Raw genomic sequence first — 18,840 nt, 5'->3', positions numbered from 1 at the left:
TTCCATGTTGCTGTTTATTAAAACTCGAAAAAACGAATGTATTTATATATATATATATCACGAGTCTGCAGACTGGGAAAACCCACTGTTGTATTCATCTTCAAGTGGGATGTATAGCCCAAGCAAAGTTCGATTCAGTAGTTTGCCGCGTGTCACAAAGTCCTCGTCATTGGCTTGTAATTTCGTCAGGGGTAGCTGCAAGGTCACGAAGGCTTTTTGAAGGTCGTCGAGTAGTTGTTCCCAGTCTAGATATGAGATGGTATTAGAGTTGTGTCAGAAAGTGATTTGTGAAAATGTCTACCATGAGAACACAAGATCATACATGCTATCTCACCTTGCGAGCATTGTTCTAAATCATCGCGTTGGCTTGAAATGCATTGATTGTAGAATTCATTCGACATATCATGTCTCAAATACATGTCGACGACTTGAATGCGATCGTGATAACGGCGCAGTGTCTTGTTGTGTAGTTGATCCAGGTTGGAATGTTGCAGTATAGATTTTAAGTAGTTAGTAGCCATCTGTAAAACAAAAACACAAATACATTAATCATCCGAGCACAAAACTGTCTTTAACCCGATCAGATATTACATTTGAACACTTAAAATTGATAAGCATTATCACTAAACAGCAAAATATCACAAATTCGGATCGGCACAGTTATAGTTATCGGGGAAGCCATCATTTCTCAATTCAGAAGGTTGTGTTCCAGCATCACTGCTTTCCGAATCTGAATGAGATCGTTTTCGAGAGTTGGCGGCACGATGGTCATCGAGAAAGAACTGCAGCGAACGCCCACGCATACAATTCTTGAAGTTGGCTCTTTTTTCCTCCCTATCGAAAAGTGGAATCCAAGTCCTGGTTTTACCCAAAACGACATAATTCGTCAGCTTGGCTCGATTGAAAATGTCTTGGTGATCACTCGGTAGCTTGCGGTGTGGGAATCGGAGTTGTAGTAGCGCTTCCATGCATATTTCACGAATAGAGTTCCATCTTTGCTCGAGCTGATTCAGACGCTCTCTGTAATGACGGTCGGATATCGTACCGGTGAGTGGTTCGTCCTGGGTCCCGACAATAGAGTGTTGCGTTAAATCCTGTTCCAAGCCAATGGTTTGCTTATGCAAAGTATCCAAATCTAACTCTATTAAAACAGATTTGATGAAAGAACTTGCACTATTCATCTGTGAAAAACAAGAAAAAACATGATCAGAAATATACAAAAGCAACTACACATTACACATTCAACGGAATAGTGGTGACGCCATCGTCCAGAACATGACGCTTGGCGTAAAAATAAGACAAGGTATCGCGATGCTGCTGGTACGTGTAAATACCATTATTATGAACTCTGAAACCTCTATTATGACCCTCCATAGGTTTTTGAGATGTCAATACTTCAAGGAATGTTTCAAAATTTACTTGACCAGATTTCTGAAGACCTTTCGAGGCATACTTTTGTTTTGGACCATCGCAAAAGTAATTTTTTGATTGCAGGCCACAAAATGCAGTACCGTCCTCATATTCGACCTTGTACAAACCCGGTTGCCGTAGAAAGTATGCATAAACATCTTTACAGCATTGCCTTGTTCTATCGAATGAGGTTGGGTTGGACAGGAACTCATTTCTATGTTCGTCACAAAAATAGCGTGGGAACCATTTTTCATAATTCAGATAAAATTCAGATCTTTTTTCTGGGATTAGCATATCATCGAAAGACGCTGAATGCCCGATATAGATCGAGTCAGTATCGCACATTGCTGATGTCCATTTCCTGTCGTCAAAGTACGTACAGAGACAGTCATAAAAAAACGATAGTAATTGCTCCTTCGCGTATTGATAGACGAACCATCCGACATGACTGCAAGTATTCCATTTTATTTTTTTAGGCCTTTTGGTTACTTCGTATAAATTAGAGCTCAACTCTTCTACATTCACAAAAAACGGATCATTGACATGTCTCCGCAATTGGCTTTTATCACAAAAACTGGTTCGTTTAAATTTGAGGGGGTTCATTATCATCTTCCCATATATCACATTCCCAGAAAGTTTATGAGTCAAGGCAATAATTTCTTTGTCTTGGTCGCGGTCCCCTAGGCGTCTCGCGTCAGAGATAGTTTTTGCGAAACCATCAAAACAAGTTGATTTTGTAAACTCAATTGCCTCGTATACCCGTGAAACAATTAGACCATGTTCTATATACCATTTTATCAATGACGATGACAAAAGAATTCTCTGGCCATAGTACGATGCAACCAACATACGTGTTGGTGTTGGTAATAGGTTGTGATTAGGGTTAGTTCGGATATCAATAATTTTCACTATCCGGATAACGGATATATCCGTATATTTGGAATTTTAGCTAACCGGTTAACCGGATAATGAATGCTAAGTGACATAATCGATTTCACGGGGTCTGCATGAAAAATGGATCGCAAAATCATTACACAGTGTTATTGTAGATCTATACGTACACGCGCAGTATTAGCGAATACGAGAAAAATCACGCAAATTTAATGTTCACTGCTTCTGCAGCTCCCTCCTTATAAAGCACACTGCATCAATAGTGGCATCCTGTAGCCGGGACCGGAGTTTTGTAACAAAGAGTTCACACGTATTAAATGCCTTTTCTGCTTCCACAAAATGGGCTGAATATAGTAAGCAGCGCTTCCTTTTTGCCCATTCTTCTGTTTAGGTGTCCAGTACTGGAAGGACGAGTAGCTGATACTGGAATTCAGGCCGACATGATAGCTCGCTTTAATTCCTCTATGAGAAATTCACATGATCAGCCCCGTAGCCAGCCGAAAAATAAGGGGATGGTTTTAAATAAAATGAGGGGTGTTTTAAATAAAACGAGGGGGTTTCGATTTTTTCCCAATTTAGTATCAGCGGAAATCAATTACGCTTGCACGCACGTACATGTTTCCGAAATGCGAACATTCGATGTCATCCAGTTTCGCTATGTCACTCGTTCATCACAATCACTGATCAAGTGATTATAATAGTTTTAGCGGCATATTGTCTACATGCCACCAAGAGATAGGAGCCAACGCATGCCAGGCCTGAGACTCGATGGTTACGCCAGCGATGATATCGTTCGTACCATGCCTATTGCAGATGCGATTGTGTAGGCCAGCGATAATATCGTGAGCACCAAGCCAATGCAGATGCGATTATGTAGGCCAGTGATGGTATAATGTCCACGGAGCCTATTGCAGATGTGATTCTGCCAGCGGAACTATAGGCTTGTTGAAGACTCGAAAAATCAGGCCAGCAACGATAGCCGAGTTCGCGGCAATCAATGACCTAATTTGGCGATCTTCTCAGCGGGAGATTGCGTCGCGTTACAATGACGCATTGAAGACATGCTAATTGGCGACACGCTTCTCGCTAATTGGCCGCGCGCAACACTGATAATACAGCTTATTGAAGCTTCCTAAAAGTGTAAAACGCATTATTAACGATACTATTTTATCCGGTTAACCGGCAGATTTATATCCGGATATCGGATAATAAAAATACCTGTGGTTAACCGGTTAACCGGTTAACCGCTATCCGGATAATCCAACCCTAGTTGTGATCAATAGCAAATTGCTTCATGTGACCTTTCAAGTCGTTACGTGAGACAAGGGTGTTTTTGAATATTGGACACAGTTCAGAAAAATATCTTTTCAAATGGGAAGGAGTGTAAATATCAACCAGCAAAGCCCCAAAGAACGTTCCATCTAATACCATTTCAATCAACTTATGAGCTGTTAGTGACTTGTTCCGAATCAATCGAGGTCGAACACTGTTTATAAATTGAGCGATTTCGGAGTTTTCACGTTTAGAGATATCCCAGTGACACTCCCACATCGTGATAACACGATGCCCTAGGCTTCTGTAATATGAATGTACACGTTCTGTTCGTTCTCGACGCGTCGGGTCGTCATACGAAAAGCGACATTTACTGTGAGAATGGTAGAAACATCCCAGAAATGATAACACAACGCCTCGACCTGATGAGTCACGGTAGAAGCCATCTGCAGGGTACCCCTTGGATCCTATTCTTACTTCAGACCCGTTGAAAGCATGGTGGACATGTACACCATGAACATGAGAATAGTACTGTATCCATTCATGTGCTTTATGACCAAAGGTAGGAGCAGTCTTAACCGGTTTAAATTTAGAACACTCGTTATCAAGGCTTTTCCAATGAATGGGATAGCCTGCGGGTGACGCAATCGATACTGCTTTCAAGTACATCGAATTGCAGTCCATACCTGTTATATACTGTGTTATTTCCGCATCTTTACCATAGAAAAGTTGTTTTATCCGAGTTTCCCCCCTTTTTTGATACCGATTAAAGATGATTGAAGGGCCACCGACAAGATTTTCACGAAAAAGTAAAGCTAGATCTTTATGCTTTTCACTGAACAAGGTAAAGTACCTTGGAATGGAATTGAATATATGCCTCGAAACCACACCCGGCAGCGAGACAGCTTCTTTAAATATATCCACATTAAATTGAGACTTGAAAGAGTCGAATTGCTTTTCTAGCCCTTCAATGAAGTAGTGCGTGTCAATTGCATTGTACCATTTTAGATAGTCACGAAGCGATGTCATATTATGATCATTCCAAACCTTGAGGCAGTTTTCATAATCAGCTTTCGATATATTACAACGTTTTATCGAGCTATAAAATGACTGATGATTCGGGAGCATAGGGTAATCCAACAGTTCAATACTAGTCAGAAATTCATATGGAAAATGACCCTTTCCACCACTACATTTGAACGCTTTCAGATATTTTTCATAAGAAAAACCAGGTGCCAAGTAATTGACGATATCGAGGAAACGAAGCCTGTTCGTAGTTAGCGAGAGAAATGTGTTACCACGCTTCAAAACATTCAAGTTTTCATCAACGAAAAAACGCAGCAAGTATACCTTAAGACAGTTCAAATCGTATCTACCACCATTAAAAGATATAACTGGTATTTGCCTTAGATAGCACATGAATTCATCTTGTAAACGTTCCAATGGTAAAGGCTTGTCCGAGGGGTCTAATACTTTCATCTCTGTGATTTTAGATTCAAACAAATCGAGATATTGACGGTATTCAACTAGCAACAGACTGAAGGATTGACTCTGAATTGTATGAAAAATCTCTACCATCTCTTCACACAACTGAATTGGGTCACCATTCGAAACAATTACCTGTGGTTCCAAATACCCGTCTACATTTGATGATATACTAACCGAAATTGGAATATGCTTCCACTCGTAAGTCGTTTTAGCTGAGGGATCAAAATCACATTGTTGAAACATACTCTCGATATCGAAGGCAATCCGATATTTGAAAAAACGTAAATGATTTGGGACAATTACGCCTTCAATCTCCATTCGTTCAAATACCGTCAAAGGTGGTCTATATATCCCGCCGGGAAATATCTCGACAGGTTCAGTGATGCAGTTGTGCCTGGTCAGATGGGTTGCAATATCGAAAAATTTTCCACAAGATTCACAATGATAGCTTTCGAGGTATCGATTGATCTGAGTTATCAAGCAAGCATGAGAATTTTCGAGGTGTAAATAAACAGGAGTGGCTACATAAGTACTACGTCGGACAGCAATAGCTTTACCATCGGTCTTACGATAGACAGATATAGCTACATCAAACAATGTCTCGATGTCAGGTAACATCTCAAAAGTTACACCACCAACAACGTTCACACCATAAACCTGGGTATACTGTTGAGCCAGTGATTTCGCATCACGATCGAGTGAGTGTCCAATGCAACAAAATACACACAGATTATCATTATACCGATTACGATTTTTATCGTAAAGTAGTGTCAAGACACATTTCGATTTTGTAAGCCACAGAGGAAGTTTAACATCAGCACACCCTATCAATAACTGATCACTAGGGAATATGTAAAACTGTATATTTGTTAGACAAACAGGTTGTGATTTAGTATCAGGTCGGGCTTTACGCAATACATCAAATGCAGTTTCCAATTTAATGGATTCTACAAATTTTTCAAACTGTATCAATGACGAAATAGCCAATGGCATATCCAGAACACGATCGATATTTGACGATGCATGAAAATAACGATATCTCAGAGTCTCGGTGTGGTATAGGATACAGCCATATGAATAGTTGACTTTAAATCTATATGATTCAGAGAAGAATATCGCTTCGATGTCCTCGCGAACAGCCGAGAGTTGACGATTTATAATCCGAATATTGTACACCACTCGAGATCTGCCTATGTTTGCTACATACGATTTTATGGCTTGCCAGTTCTGTGTTAAAATTTCTTGACGTTCATCACCAATTCCTGGTGGAAATTCATCTTCCTCACGGATACGGTGTCTTCTGCGACGGCTCATCTGTAACATTGTATTCGATTTCAATTTCACACTCTGTATTCTAGAAATTAACGAGATAGTAATACTTACTTATATTTTTTCTTGAAATCTTGAGTTCTTTTTCACCTGGTAAGCAAAGAAACAACCTTCCTCAAATTATGTTCACCAACTTGAGGTAGTAAAAAACAGAGAACTCACCGATGCAATAAGTTCGATGATTTGACTTGATTCTTCTCTTTCTCTGTTTCGATGAAGCAAGAAAGCATCACGTTAACACAAACTTTGGTTTATTGAATAAGATCAGTGTATACTTACACGTGGATTGGTAATATATTCACGAGCGCAGATTTAACATCCTCTCGCTGCGGCGTCCAGGTGGAAAAGACCGATTTGACTGCGTCGAGATTAATCTAGTGCGAGCACCATCTAGTGTTCACGATTTTCCGATCGTTTGTAAGCCTATTATCTGTAATTTCGTACACAGCACATGAACATTCACATTCACACAATAAATACATTACACTGAATCACAAATTATATTTCAAGGTGGTTCTAATTATTAAGAGCTGGTTCAGGAATTGGTTGGTTGCCTCGTTCAGTTGGTTTTGTATCTGATCAAGATCACTGCGTTCAATAGCCGAAGCCAATAGCTTTTTTATTTCAAGAATGATTTTCTGCAGGGAAGGTTTCTTCTTTTCTGTAAGGGAATCAATTAAACCTAGAATCACGCCTAAGTGTGGTCTGACCACTTCAAGAGTCTTGAGATGGTCTCGAATTTTGTTCGCGGTGTACAGACATATCTTCTCCTCTTGTCGTCTCCCTCGCGATGTCTTCGGCCGATCTTCACCCTCGCTAAGTTTCTCCTGGTTAAGAACCAAAGTTTTTTGTTTCGATTTAGAGAGACATATCTTTTTACACGGAGGTGCACTGGTTTGTTGCGAGGTTGTGGGTACATCTCGCTTTCTAGAACTTGATGGTTTCTCGATTGGGATCTGTGGTTTTGGTAGGCCAGAAAATAACCTTCGAGAGGTCGTCGGTTTGTCAGATGGTACCGCGGATCGAACTCTAGATTTTGGAAAAATCTTACGAGGAGTTGACGGTTTCTCAACTGGTAACACAACTGAAGTTGTCGGTTCATCTGGAAGGGGTAAGTTCGAACCCGAGGTTGTCGGGTTGTCAACCGCAACTTGGTTCGAACCACGCGATTCCAGCCATGCCTGTAATGTGATGTCACGGTGAGGCGGTTGGTTTTCGATAGGTGTCGTGGAATCACACTCAACGACCTCTGTCGTTGGAGTAACGAGGTCTTCGGGTAGGAGAGCCTCCAAAATATCCGCATCTTCTTCAAATTGCAACTCAAAAGAATTAGGTTCATACCCGAGGGTATTAAATCTGTTCAACTGAGCCTGGGCCATGATTAACACAAATTAAAATCGAGGTATACTGATCAACGGATGATATTCGGTATGAACGAGTGGGATTTACCAGTTTACTGAGGACCTATTTATTCAGAACTACTTCCTCTTTCCCGCCACGTGGACCTTCTTCCTATTTCATATCGTGTTACTCTGTTTATTATAACAACCTTTTATTCATTCTAATTTCCGATGTACGATCACTTAATTACCGGAATTTTTACAGTTTTTATTGTCAGTAACTACACAATATGGACTCAACTTATACCCGAGTGGTTATAGAAAATTATCTACTTCACCATCACCATTTACCTGTCCCTGATTTGAGCGAAACAGAACAGTTGGTTCACGATATCGTTGATTTATACATATCTGATCAAATTGTTGAGAGCATCGAAAAATGTGATTTCACATCACTAACCAACGCGATTCTGGGATACGGTGTGGACTGGAATGGTGTTATGTGCATTGTAGCGATCGCAGCTATGAAAAGTGATGTTCATACTATCTCATTGTACACAGATGCATCATCGAAATTCTTGAATACACACTTTATCTCACTGACAAATGATTGGGTATGCTGAATTTCAGACTGCACAATCATAAAACTATCACTGTGATTTTATTTACAGAATTCCTGCAAGGATTATTTCAAACCAAGTCTGTTCAGCCGATTCATCAAACTTCTAAACCAAGTAACTACGCGTTTATGGTCACGTGACTAGGTCTATAAAATACGAGTAACCCGGGACAATGATCATTATCTGGACATCATGGCAATGGAGAGTATACAAGGATTGACCATTGGAAAATCATCGGACCTGCGGCTTGCAGTAAAGTTTGTTTCCTCCCCGAAAAAGGGGCTCGTTAGTAGTTACCTGAAAGGTGTATTTATAGACAACGAGAACAATACTATACCCTTCACTTGTTTCAACCAAGAACTGTTCAAACCCATCGAAAAAGCTTTTAGGAAACGGAAGCGACTACTCATCAAAACAGCCTGGGCTCGACTCGATAAGTTCACGGGGGATCCTACTTTGCTACTTGGTCGAAGTTCGTCTGTTACTATTCACGGCAGATCAAAACACACCCCAGACGAATATCCCGTAGTAAGCTGTAACACTATTGGCAGCGAAAAATATATTTCAATCAATGCGATATGTGTCGATCACGAGGAAAAATCCATCCCTGTCAATGGCGAAGACCTCAAACTACATAGTTTTACGTTAAGCGACGACACCGGAACTGTCAAACTCGATCAATGGACCTCGCCGGGTTTAACCAAAGGGAAAAAATATGCACTAACGCGCGTCAAAAACCACGATGGAAGATTAAAGATTGACCAGTTAACTCGAATTCTAGAGTTACAAGAATGATATATATGTGTGTCTACTGTTTCGCAATACACAATGGTTGGTGCATATTTCCGTGTCATCTGTGAATCGTGATATACTTAACACAGTGAGTCAGTTTTGCGCTGAGCGATTGTATTTGGTATTGTGTACGCTCACGATTGCTTCTAGACCAATCTGTTCCACGGGGAACAATTCACGATACATCCACTATAGCGGACAGGATACCATAGTCATTTGTCCCGCGGAATGTAGGTCACTACACATTCAAACACCTGTTTTACGCTCACGGATTGCTTCTAGACCAACCTGTTCGACGGGAAGCAATTCGCGTAGTGATTCAGTCGACAGGATACCATAGTCATTTGTCTCCCCAGAATATGTAGGTCACTTCGCATTAAAACACCTGTTTTCAAAATCGATCGCGAGAAGCGCACAATGACGCGTTTTCGAAGCTCCATAGGCCGATTTTCGACCACTAGCTAGCTCAAAATGCACCGTTTCTGACTTCCGAAATGCAACATTCTTGTTTCCGGTATTTTACGAATCACGGGACCACAATATAACTACTTGACTAGCTTTTGGCACGTGAAAGTTGAATTCTATCAGATCACAATTTTCAGACAATAGATAATCTCTGACCTTTTTCTGATTCATCCCACCCATCGCCTTTTGGAAAGCATTCTTTCCCCAAATGATGTTGCTTCCGCAATCACTCAACAGTGATTTTATCGGTCCTCTCCTTGCAAGAAATCTTCTCAGTGCATTAATAAATGAATCCAAGTCCATAGAGTTTGTTGTCTCCAAGTGTATAGCTCTGGATGACAAACAAGAGAAAATAACTCCGTACCTTTTCAATACGGATCGCCTTTCTTTGATTTCAAATGGCCCGAAGAAATCGCACGAGCAAAATGTGAATGGACCTTGCTCAGCCATTCTCGACTCTGGTAATTCGCACATCTTTTGTGCCGATAATGGTTTCCGTAATTTCCGACAAGTTATGCATTGGTGGATGTGCTGAGAGACAGCACTCACACCACCTATAATCCAATATCCATGTTGACGTATCTCATTGTGCGTGATTCCACGTCCCATATGATTGACCTTTCCATGAAAATGGCGAATAATCAAGTCCGTTACGTGAGATTTCCGAGGCAGCAAAATTGGATTCTTGACTTCAGAAGACAAAGAGCTATTACGGATTCTTCCGCCAACTCTTATCAAGCCATCTCTGTCCACAAATGGATCTAGTTTGTACAAAGGACTGCCTTTCTTTACAGAAGAACTCTTCGACTTTGATGCAGGATCAAGACGTTCCATGTCATCAGGAAAGAATTCACTCTGTAAGTCTTTCAAGATGATCCTTTCTGCCACTGATAACCTTTCAATAGTGGGAGAACTGTTTATGGGCAAACCCTTCAATCTGTCTTTGAATTGCAGGCAGTTTGCAACAGCCCGTTTTGCCTTGAACCACGACGAAAACTGTTTCAAGTTTGTATTCCAAGATTTAGATCCCGAATTTTCATTGGAAGTTGTACTGAGTGACACAGCCTTTCTGACTTCCACATCTACCAAGTCATCCACAGCTTCGCCTGATGGATGAGCGTCCTTTGGTATTTCAAATCTTCCCTCTTTCCACAAGAATTGCGGTCCATCCCACCATAACAAAAGTGATAAAAGTTTTTCCAGCGACGTACCTCTGCTTGCAATGTCACTTGGATTATCATGTCCTGCCACATGCATCCATGCAGAAGAGTCTGTCAAATCATGTATCAGTTGAACTCTGTTTGCCACGAAAACATGAAATCGCCTCGCTACGTTATTTATATATCCCAAAACAACATTGCTGTCAGTCCAAAAATACTCTTTTAAATTTTCATACCGCAACTCTGTGTTGAGAAATTTGCTCATCTTGGCTGATACCACAGCCGCAGTCAGTTCCATCCTAGGAATTGACACTTGCTTCAAGGGTGCAACTCTCGATTTTGACATAATGAGAGTGCAATGCACTTTCCCTTTATCATCAACCAAGCGGAGATATGAGCATTGCCCGTATCCATACTCACATGCGTCGGAAAAATGGTGAAGCTCCACTTCCTCAACGGTGCCGAATTCATCAGGTTTCACACATCTTTTGATTTGAATTTTATCCAAATTGTTCAAATCATTTAACCAATCTTCCCATTTACGAGCATAACTTTCTGGTAGCGCAGTGTCCCAATCAAGTTTCATTTTGCACAATTCTTGCAATAATACCTTTCCAACCAGCAGAACAGGGGCTAGAAAACCCATCGGATCAAAGATAGACGATACGACACTCAATATTGTTCGTCTTGTTACTGGTTTATCCACCAATTCCCTGTGGAACCGAAACACATCCAATGATGGATTCCATAAAATTCCCAAAGACCTCTCTGTCAACGATGACATAGTATCGAAGTCAATGTCCTGCAATCCCTTCGCCCTTTCCGATTTATCAATCGATTCCAATACTTGCATTTTGTTCGACACAAATTTATGCAGTCTCAATCCAGCCTTTCCACATATACCCACGCTGTTTTTCACCAATTCAACAGCTTCATCCACATTTTCTACCGAGGTTAATCCATCATCCACGTAGAAATTGGATCGAACAAATTCTGCAGCCTTGGAGCCGAACTCTTGCTCTCCATCATCAGCGGCCAACTTCATGCCATACATGGCCGCGCCTGGCGATGAGACACTTCCAAAGGGAAATACCTTCATACGATACTCTAAAAGTTCCCTTGAAATATCTCCATCTTTCCACCACAGAAATCTCAGCATATCACGATCCTTTTCATTGACATAAAATTGAAAAAACATTTTTTCAATGTCCGCCATGATGGCTACTTCGTTCTTTCTGAATCTCAACAAGATTCCCGTCATATTGTCCATCAAATTTGGTCCACTCAATAGTACGTCATTAATGCACAGACCACCGTACTTGGCACTCATATCATTTACAATACGAAGACTTCCTTTCTTGTTATGAAAAACAGGAGAATGAGTTATGTAGTTGATACGACCATTCTTTAAATCAAGTATGTCTTCTGGAACCTTTTCCGCATACTTTTCAATAGTCAGATTCATTTGATCCTTATACTCCTCATGAAGATTCTGGTTTTTACTCAATCTTCTTTTGACCTGCTCCGCTCTTTTCGCAGCCAAAGCTCTGTTGTTTGGCACTCTAACATTGTCGTATTTCAATGGCAGAGGGAATTCGTAATGCCCATCCTCTCTCCTTGCAACACCTTTTGAGAGGATGTCCATAAAACGCTTGTCCTCAACCGACAAAGAAGCTTCCAAATTCCTATGTTCGATGAAATCCATTTCTAGCAAATGATTGATATTCTGTGGACACATAACTTCCTTCGCCTTTGACATGTATACAAAGGCGGTATTCCCGTCAGCAACAACTTCTGAAGTTTCAAAGCCTTCTTCCATTTGTGCATCTCTCACAATAGTATGATGCGATACCACGCTAGGTGATTCACCCGTCAAGTCTTTACAAACATTACCAACAATTCCCCAACCAAACATAGATAGTTGACCATATGGATCCGAATCACCACCGGCTACAATCTCACGAGGACGTAACGCGTTGGGAACATCAGCACCAATTAATATTCCAACCTTCATAGATGGGTCGTAGGGCATAATTTTATCCGCAATGCTCCGAAGATGAGCCCACTCTCTTGCAACCTGAGGTTTGGGGATTTGTGAAATTTCAACTGGAATTTCTGCTCTTGTGTACACTTGAGGAATAGTGACAGAAGAAGTTTCATCGATACTTGAAACTATAATTCCAGTGATCCTGCTTGAGTTAATGACTGCACCAGATTTGTACAATGTGGACATCTGCAACTTAGTATTGACAGATTCCAGTCCTAAACTTTCCTTCAGATCATCAACCATGAAAGTCCGATTACATTGACCATCTAGCGCACAATAACATTTGACCTTCTTGGATGGATTGGCAGCAGTACTCACATAAACCGGAACGATCATAGTATTTTGCTTACCTCCCTTCTGTCCTTCCTTGGAGCACACTTGCGTACATTTCGAGTCCACCTATCATCAGTTTCTATATGCAGCGATGTCATATGCCTCCTTTTACATATCCTGCAAGTTATTCTTGCTGTGCAGAACTTGGCCATGTGGTCTTGCGATGAGCCACAACCAAAACATAGTCCTCGTTTCATTATAAATTCCCGTTTCTCCATATGGGATAGCTTTCCAAAGCCTTCACAATCATCAGTTTGATGTAGTTCTTCACAAAAATAACACTTTGTCCTTGTAGCACTCGTGTCGTCCTGACATTCTGTCGAGAACGATGTGACCTTAAATTTTCCTTTGTAAGAGTCTTTATAGCTCACTACTTCAGGAGAGCCAATTTTCCCTTTGTCATTTGGCGAATCCAGATCATCCAATTCTGGAATATTCATCTTTTCGGCACAGACATCGACAAATCCTGCCACTTCTTTCAATGGTGGATATGACGCCTCGCCATATATTTACTTTGCCATTTGTAAACTTCATCCCGCCATTTACCTCTCAGAAATTGCGGTAGTTTTCCAATGATTTTATTACTCTCAATGGCATAGTTCAAAACACCAAGCACAGGTATTTTCTGCTCAGCTGCCGCTATTTGATCCAAAAAGTCTGCAAATTTTCTTAGACCAATCCCATCTTTGACATTGATTTTTGGCCAAGAGGATAGTCGATTCAAAAATGCATTTCCAATTACATTGTCGTTGCCGTATCTGGTTTCAATCTCTTACGTGCTCTTTCATAGGCATCTCTATTCTGCAAGAGCAGTAAACCCTTTATCATTTCCTTAGGCTCACCAGATAGATGCGACTCTAGATAGTTCAAGAGCTCATGCACATTGCATGTCTTCGATTGAATCAATGCATCAAACGAAGTTTCCCAGGCTAAATATTCAAGAATATTGCCATCAAAAACACCAACCTTAATTTCTGGTAGACCACAGGATCGTGCCAACATAGCATTCGAAACAGCCAATTCCTTCAAAACCTGATCCAGATTTGCATTAACATGATATATCCCACGAGCACCATCGTTATTAGGAGCTCTATCCATTACATTTTCGGTGTTATCCAGTACACTACTCGGTTTCGACTTCCGCCCTCTATCCATTAGCCTTTGTATGTCTCGTTGATTCTGAGCCGACAGGTCCTTCATCTTCTGCTCGTAGTCTCGTTGGTTCTGTTCAAGCAGCAGAGCAGTCTCTCTATCAGGAGAGTTTGAATCTTCTAGTACAACAAGCCTATTTCGTCTCGCAGTGGGCTCAGAGAACTTAGCCTTCGTTTCGCCATTGTACTCATCCAAATAATCCTTTGCGTTGTAGCCAGTCTCTTCTACCCGATCTTGTATATCCTTGAATGAACAAGAAATTGCTTCCGATTCCTCTGGCCTAAGACGAGGCTCAAGATCAATCCAAAAATCTTGTAGTAGAGCAAACTTCTTTCGCATATCTAAATATGCTTTTGAAACATATTCCCGACCGTCCCGTGACTCTAGTATGTCATTCAAACATTTGCACTGTCGCAATACCTCTTTGACATGGAAGTCAAACTCTTGCTTCATGTTTTCAATATAAGCGGAGGTTCCTCTAGTTCTCCTGTCCGATATCACGGTGTGGCCATGCTTGTAATCCTCGGCCATGATTCTATTAGGATCCGAATCTACGTTATCTTCACCCACCAAAGTAGAATTCCTTGAATTAGTACCATTTCGGCCACCACCTGAAGCCTTTCCAGACTTCTTCTTATTTCTTCCAGGAGTCATTATGAAACCAGAGTACACAAACTTAGTGTTTTCTTCAACAGAAGTGTGTCCTTTTCTCCAATATTAGTATAAATGAAGCAAGTCCTATTACCGGCACCAACCCACACAATATGGAATTGTCCTTTCCTTATGTACCGATAGCCGTCCTGTCCTTTGTTTAGTTCCGCTTCCAGGCGTTGCACTGTATATTCCAATACTCCACAAACGGACCTTTGATCGTATTTACTCCACGACCGGACCTTTAGCTGTATTTACTGTTGCGGTCGCTGAACTGCCTATGTGATTCTGTGTAAGCTGTCTTCCCTCGAACTTACAGCGCCGCAAAGTCCTAAAAGTTTCCCGATGTAAGTATACGCCATCTTGAAGTACGGTAGAAAAGTATATTGCTTGAAGTTCCAATTGATCGAATTTCCTTATATCCAAATTATAATACGACACAGTAGTAGCACGAATAAGATATTGTCCCAACAAGATCGGTAAATACAGTGGGGGAACGTCCGGTGGGCCAATTACTATTGACAAACTGTACCCTATCAAAGCTATATCCAGAATATTCCCTTAGACTATAGATAACTAAGGTAAACCGTAGATGCGACACTCGCGAGCATCACGTAACGTCACGCTCCAATTATACTCTACGGCACTGTTGTTGTTTTGCTTGGCGCTTATGCAGCAGGAGGCAGATTTCAGCATTAGGATGGTAATATCTATCCATGGGGTATGTTTAGCGAGTAGCTGCTCCGTATGGTTACTAACCGAGCTAAATGGATCCATGCTACACAATCTGTGCTAGGAAAACGAGCAATCGAATACAATTTTAAAGTCAATAAATACGGCTGCCCGAAGCGGATTTCCAGTATCTCAAGATTGAAGTTCCTTGGTGTAAGGTGTCGCATTGAAAGTGATGACTCGGACGTGTAATAATCTATCCGCATTTCAGCTGACGCGGTCTCGATCCCTTCAAATTCTGTAGATACCGGTATGTTGCTTAACATGGAATCACGCCGTATCTAATAACAATAGGAATTTTTATTACTTGACAGACGATTATTTGTTTGAATCTAATTGCAACTGTTGCGACTTGGCCTAGACAGGCAGATTTGATTGAGACTACTCACTGCTGATCTTATTCAAGATCTGCTGAATAATGTACAATGATATGGAGGACAGGAGAGTGACGACAAGGAAGCAAGTGGCAACTGGTGATAAGACTCTGGAACCTAGTGCATTGCTCAGAATAGCCACAATACTACTGCCTACCATCTATCTTCATTCAATAAGTCTGTAATGGAATCAAGCTGTCCCAGTGCGGCAAGCAGAAGATTGATGGAAGTCGATGTGAATTTCAGTCGAAGCAGGTGATAACGCAGAAGCATTTCACGCATGGGACTATTTCTATGAAAGTTTATCAAGGATCAAATTTATTGAACGTTTTGCTCGGCACAATGAAGCTAATGAGTCCAGTCAAAGAAGAAGAAACTTTAAGGAGGAAAATTTGGTGCGTTGTGAGCAGACAGACAGACAGATTCTTTATTCGTACGATGATTGTTCACACAAATATGTAAAAAAGACAAACACAGCGATATGACCACATCAAGATGTGTAGTCTTCAAGTCAGCTGTAGTCAAGGCGTAACGTTAGAACATTTATATCATGCAACTGTCGGTCTGTAACACTTCAACAAAAGATTAAACAACAAAACGCAAAACAGTGGTAGTAAAAAAAAAAAAAACTGTAACACTAGTTCAAAATAAACACCAGATTATACTCTCAGGTCTCAATATGTAGAAATGAGCAAAAGTCCTCAGTACATTGCATGGGCACTTTCAACAACACACGTGGCCCTCTCGGAGGAGAACACCGCGGTTTGGAAATTGTAAAATCTGCATTGCAATTTCCAACCACGTGGCTCCTTCATTTCATTTATGAAGAGGAAGGCTTGGCCAAATATTCATATTTTGGAGGCAAACAAACCCGATACTGAAGTAGAAATGATGTTAATTTCATCTCAAACGCAAGTAAAAGTAGCGATTTCCAATAAGGCTGAGTTTAGAAGTAGTCAAATATCATAACCATGCTAGTAAGTCTTGCAAGTAGGTTACTTGAGTACTTTGAAAAAGTAGAAGTATTTCGTCACTATCCACCTGTTGGAATCTGCCAAAGTATATCTGACTGTGACACAACCAACAGTCCACGTGTTTCTGTTTTTCTGTGCCATATTTCGTGATTTATTTTCTGTATCATCATGAAGAAAGAAGCAATAAAATGCGATTTTACCAAATTTGTCTCACCTGGGAGAGCCTAACAAGGATTAGAGAACCGAATCAATGGTCATAAGTCACCGAGTAAGGGAGTGTCTATATTTCCATCAAACCGAAATACATAACAAATAAGGCAGCATCAATAATGACATGGAAGATATAGCCTACACATGCGCAACACTAGGATAGGAATGAGTGATGAGACCTTCGCATTCAACTTGTCGGACCACACCCATATCAAACATGTTGTACACTGTCTCATCTGATTGTATAACTAGTCGTAAACATATATGATTAGAATAATGTAAGGGTCAAGTAGGTTAACAGTAATGATATGACGACAAGATGAAGATTTTCTACATCCATCATACGACTGTTCACGGATATACGTTGTGACAGTGAATTACAAATGAGAGACCCTGAGTGGACAATAGATTTCGAGCCAGGTTACTATTAGATGCAGATAACTATAGATTTGCCCGTTGACAAGGATCTTGTAGCATGAGAGTGAAAATATTTGTGTGTAACTATTATCTTGTAGAATTCAATGCTTAATGAGGGTAGGTGACAATCTGGTACGTAGAGGTGCTCCTACATCTGAAAGCAGATGGGCTGCGAATCCCGCTTGTTGAACTGCATGTTTTGAAAATACTGGGTGTCAAAAATGTGGCAAATAGAAGCCGCCTTACGGTAACAAATCATCCAGTTAAATTATGTCAAATGTGAAAAATCATTTCACTGACAGCTTAAACGATGAAATTGACATTGCGCTGATTTTACGGAGTTTTGTGCATCTGAGATAAATTCCAGCGGTGATTTGGATATCTGACTGTGGAGTTACGCTAGTCACTCCATCATGCAGGCATTCACAGAGTCTCTTCGGCAAAGTTGTGCAATAATAGAGGGATCATCAATGATGTGACGTAGGTCTTATGTCACACAAATTTCACAACCTTTACTTTCATCCTCTTCGACTGGACTCAGCATCGTCATTCAGTTTCATTTTGTCGAGAAGAAACTTGGTCCTTGATAAATTTTCATAGAAATAGTCCCATGCATGAAATGCTTGGTGGGATCACCAGCTTTGACTAAAATTCGTACCAAAATCCATCAATCTTTCGGTTGTCGTATTCGGATAGCGTGATTCCATTACTGACTTCTTGAATGAAGATAGCTGGTAGGTGGTATGATAGTGACCCTTGTATAAATTTCATATCCAGCAACCACTTGCTTTTTTGCCATCATTGTCCTCTATGTCATTGGACATTATACAGCAGATAACATGGTCAGTGAGCAGTGACTTTCAATCAAATCCACCATCATCGGCCAAGTCACAACGGTTACAAGTAGATTCAAAGAATTTATCCTCTGTCAAGTAACAATAATTGCTATTACAAGGCGCGATTCCATGCTAAGCAGCATAACGGTATCTACAGAATTTGAAGGGGCCGAGCCCGCGTCAACTGAAATGCAGTTTCTTATTCTGATTGATACTATACCAACACGTCATTAGTAGTATAATTACTTCCAATACGACACCTCGGAACTTCTATCTATAGAGAAACAAGAAACACACTTCTGGCAGCCGTATTTATTACCATCCTAATGCTGAAATCTGCCTCCTGC

At 40.7% G+C, this 18,840-nt stretch overlaps 2 protein-coding genes across 2 annotated transcripts; both read right to left on the bottom strand.

The window, feature by feature from the left end:
- On the bottom strand, positions 1–521 carry LOC145456966 (uncharacterized). Its single transcript, XM_080335113.1, has 2 exons — positions 335–521; positions 1–245 (listed from the first exon to the last, which is right to left on the bottom strand). The coding sequence occupies exons 1-2, from the start codon at positions 519–521 to the stop codon at positions 58–60; spliced, it is 375 nt and encodes a 124-aa protein (XP_080191239.1). The 3' UTR covers positions 1–57.
- On the bottom strand, positions 521–13,208 carry LOC145456965 (uncharacterized). Its single transcript, XM_080335112.1, has 2 exons — positions 13,165–13,208; positions 521–12,474 (listed from the first exon to the last, which is right to left on the bottom strand). Exon 2 carries the CDS (start codon positions 12,470–12,472, stop codon positions 9,662–9,664), a length of 2,811 nt encoding a protein of 936 aa, XP_080191238.1. The 5' UTR covers positions 12,473–12,474; positions 13,165–13,208; the 3' UTR covers positions 521–9,661.
- Positions 13,209–18,840: the final 5,632 nt, after the last annotated feature.

This window comes from Botryllus schlosseri, chromosome 15 (assembly GCF_051294905.1).
Source record: "Botryllus schlosseri isolate E-star chromosome 15, Bs_hap1, whole genome shotgun sequence".
Taxonomy (NCBI): Eukaryota; Metazoa; Chordata; class Ascidiacea; order Stolidobranchia; family Styelidae; genus Botryllus; species Botryllus schlosseri.
Note: the sequence above shows the minus strand (reverse complement) of the source record. Positions and strands in the feature narration are given on the sequence as shown.

Bases quoted from the DNA above. Each gene is read 5' to 3' on its own strand.
- LOC145456966 (XM_080335113.1), bottom strand. From the start codon at position 521: ATGGCTACTAACTACTTAAAATCTATACTGCAACATTCCAACCTGGAT. The intron at 246-334 runs GTGAGATAGCAT...TCTCATATCTAG, and splicing joins TTTAGAACAATGCTCGCAAG to ACTGGGAACAACTACTCGAC.
- LOC145456965 (XM_080335112.1), bottom strand. From the start codon at position 12,472: ATGGATTTCATCGAACATAGGAATTTGGAAGCTTCTTTGTCGGTTGAG.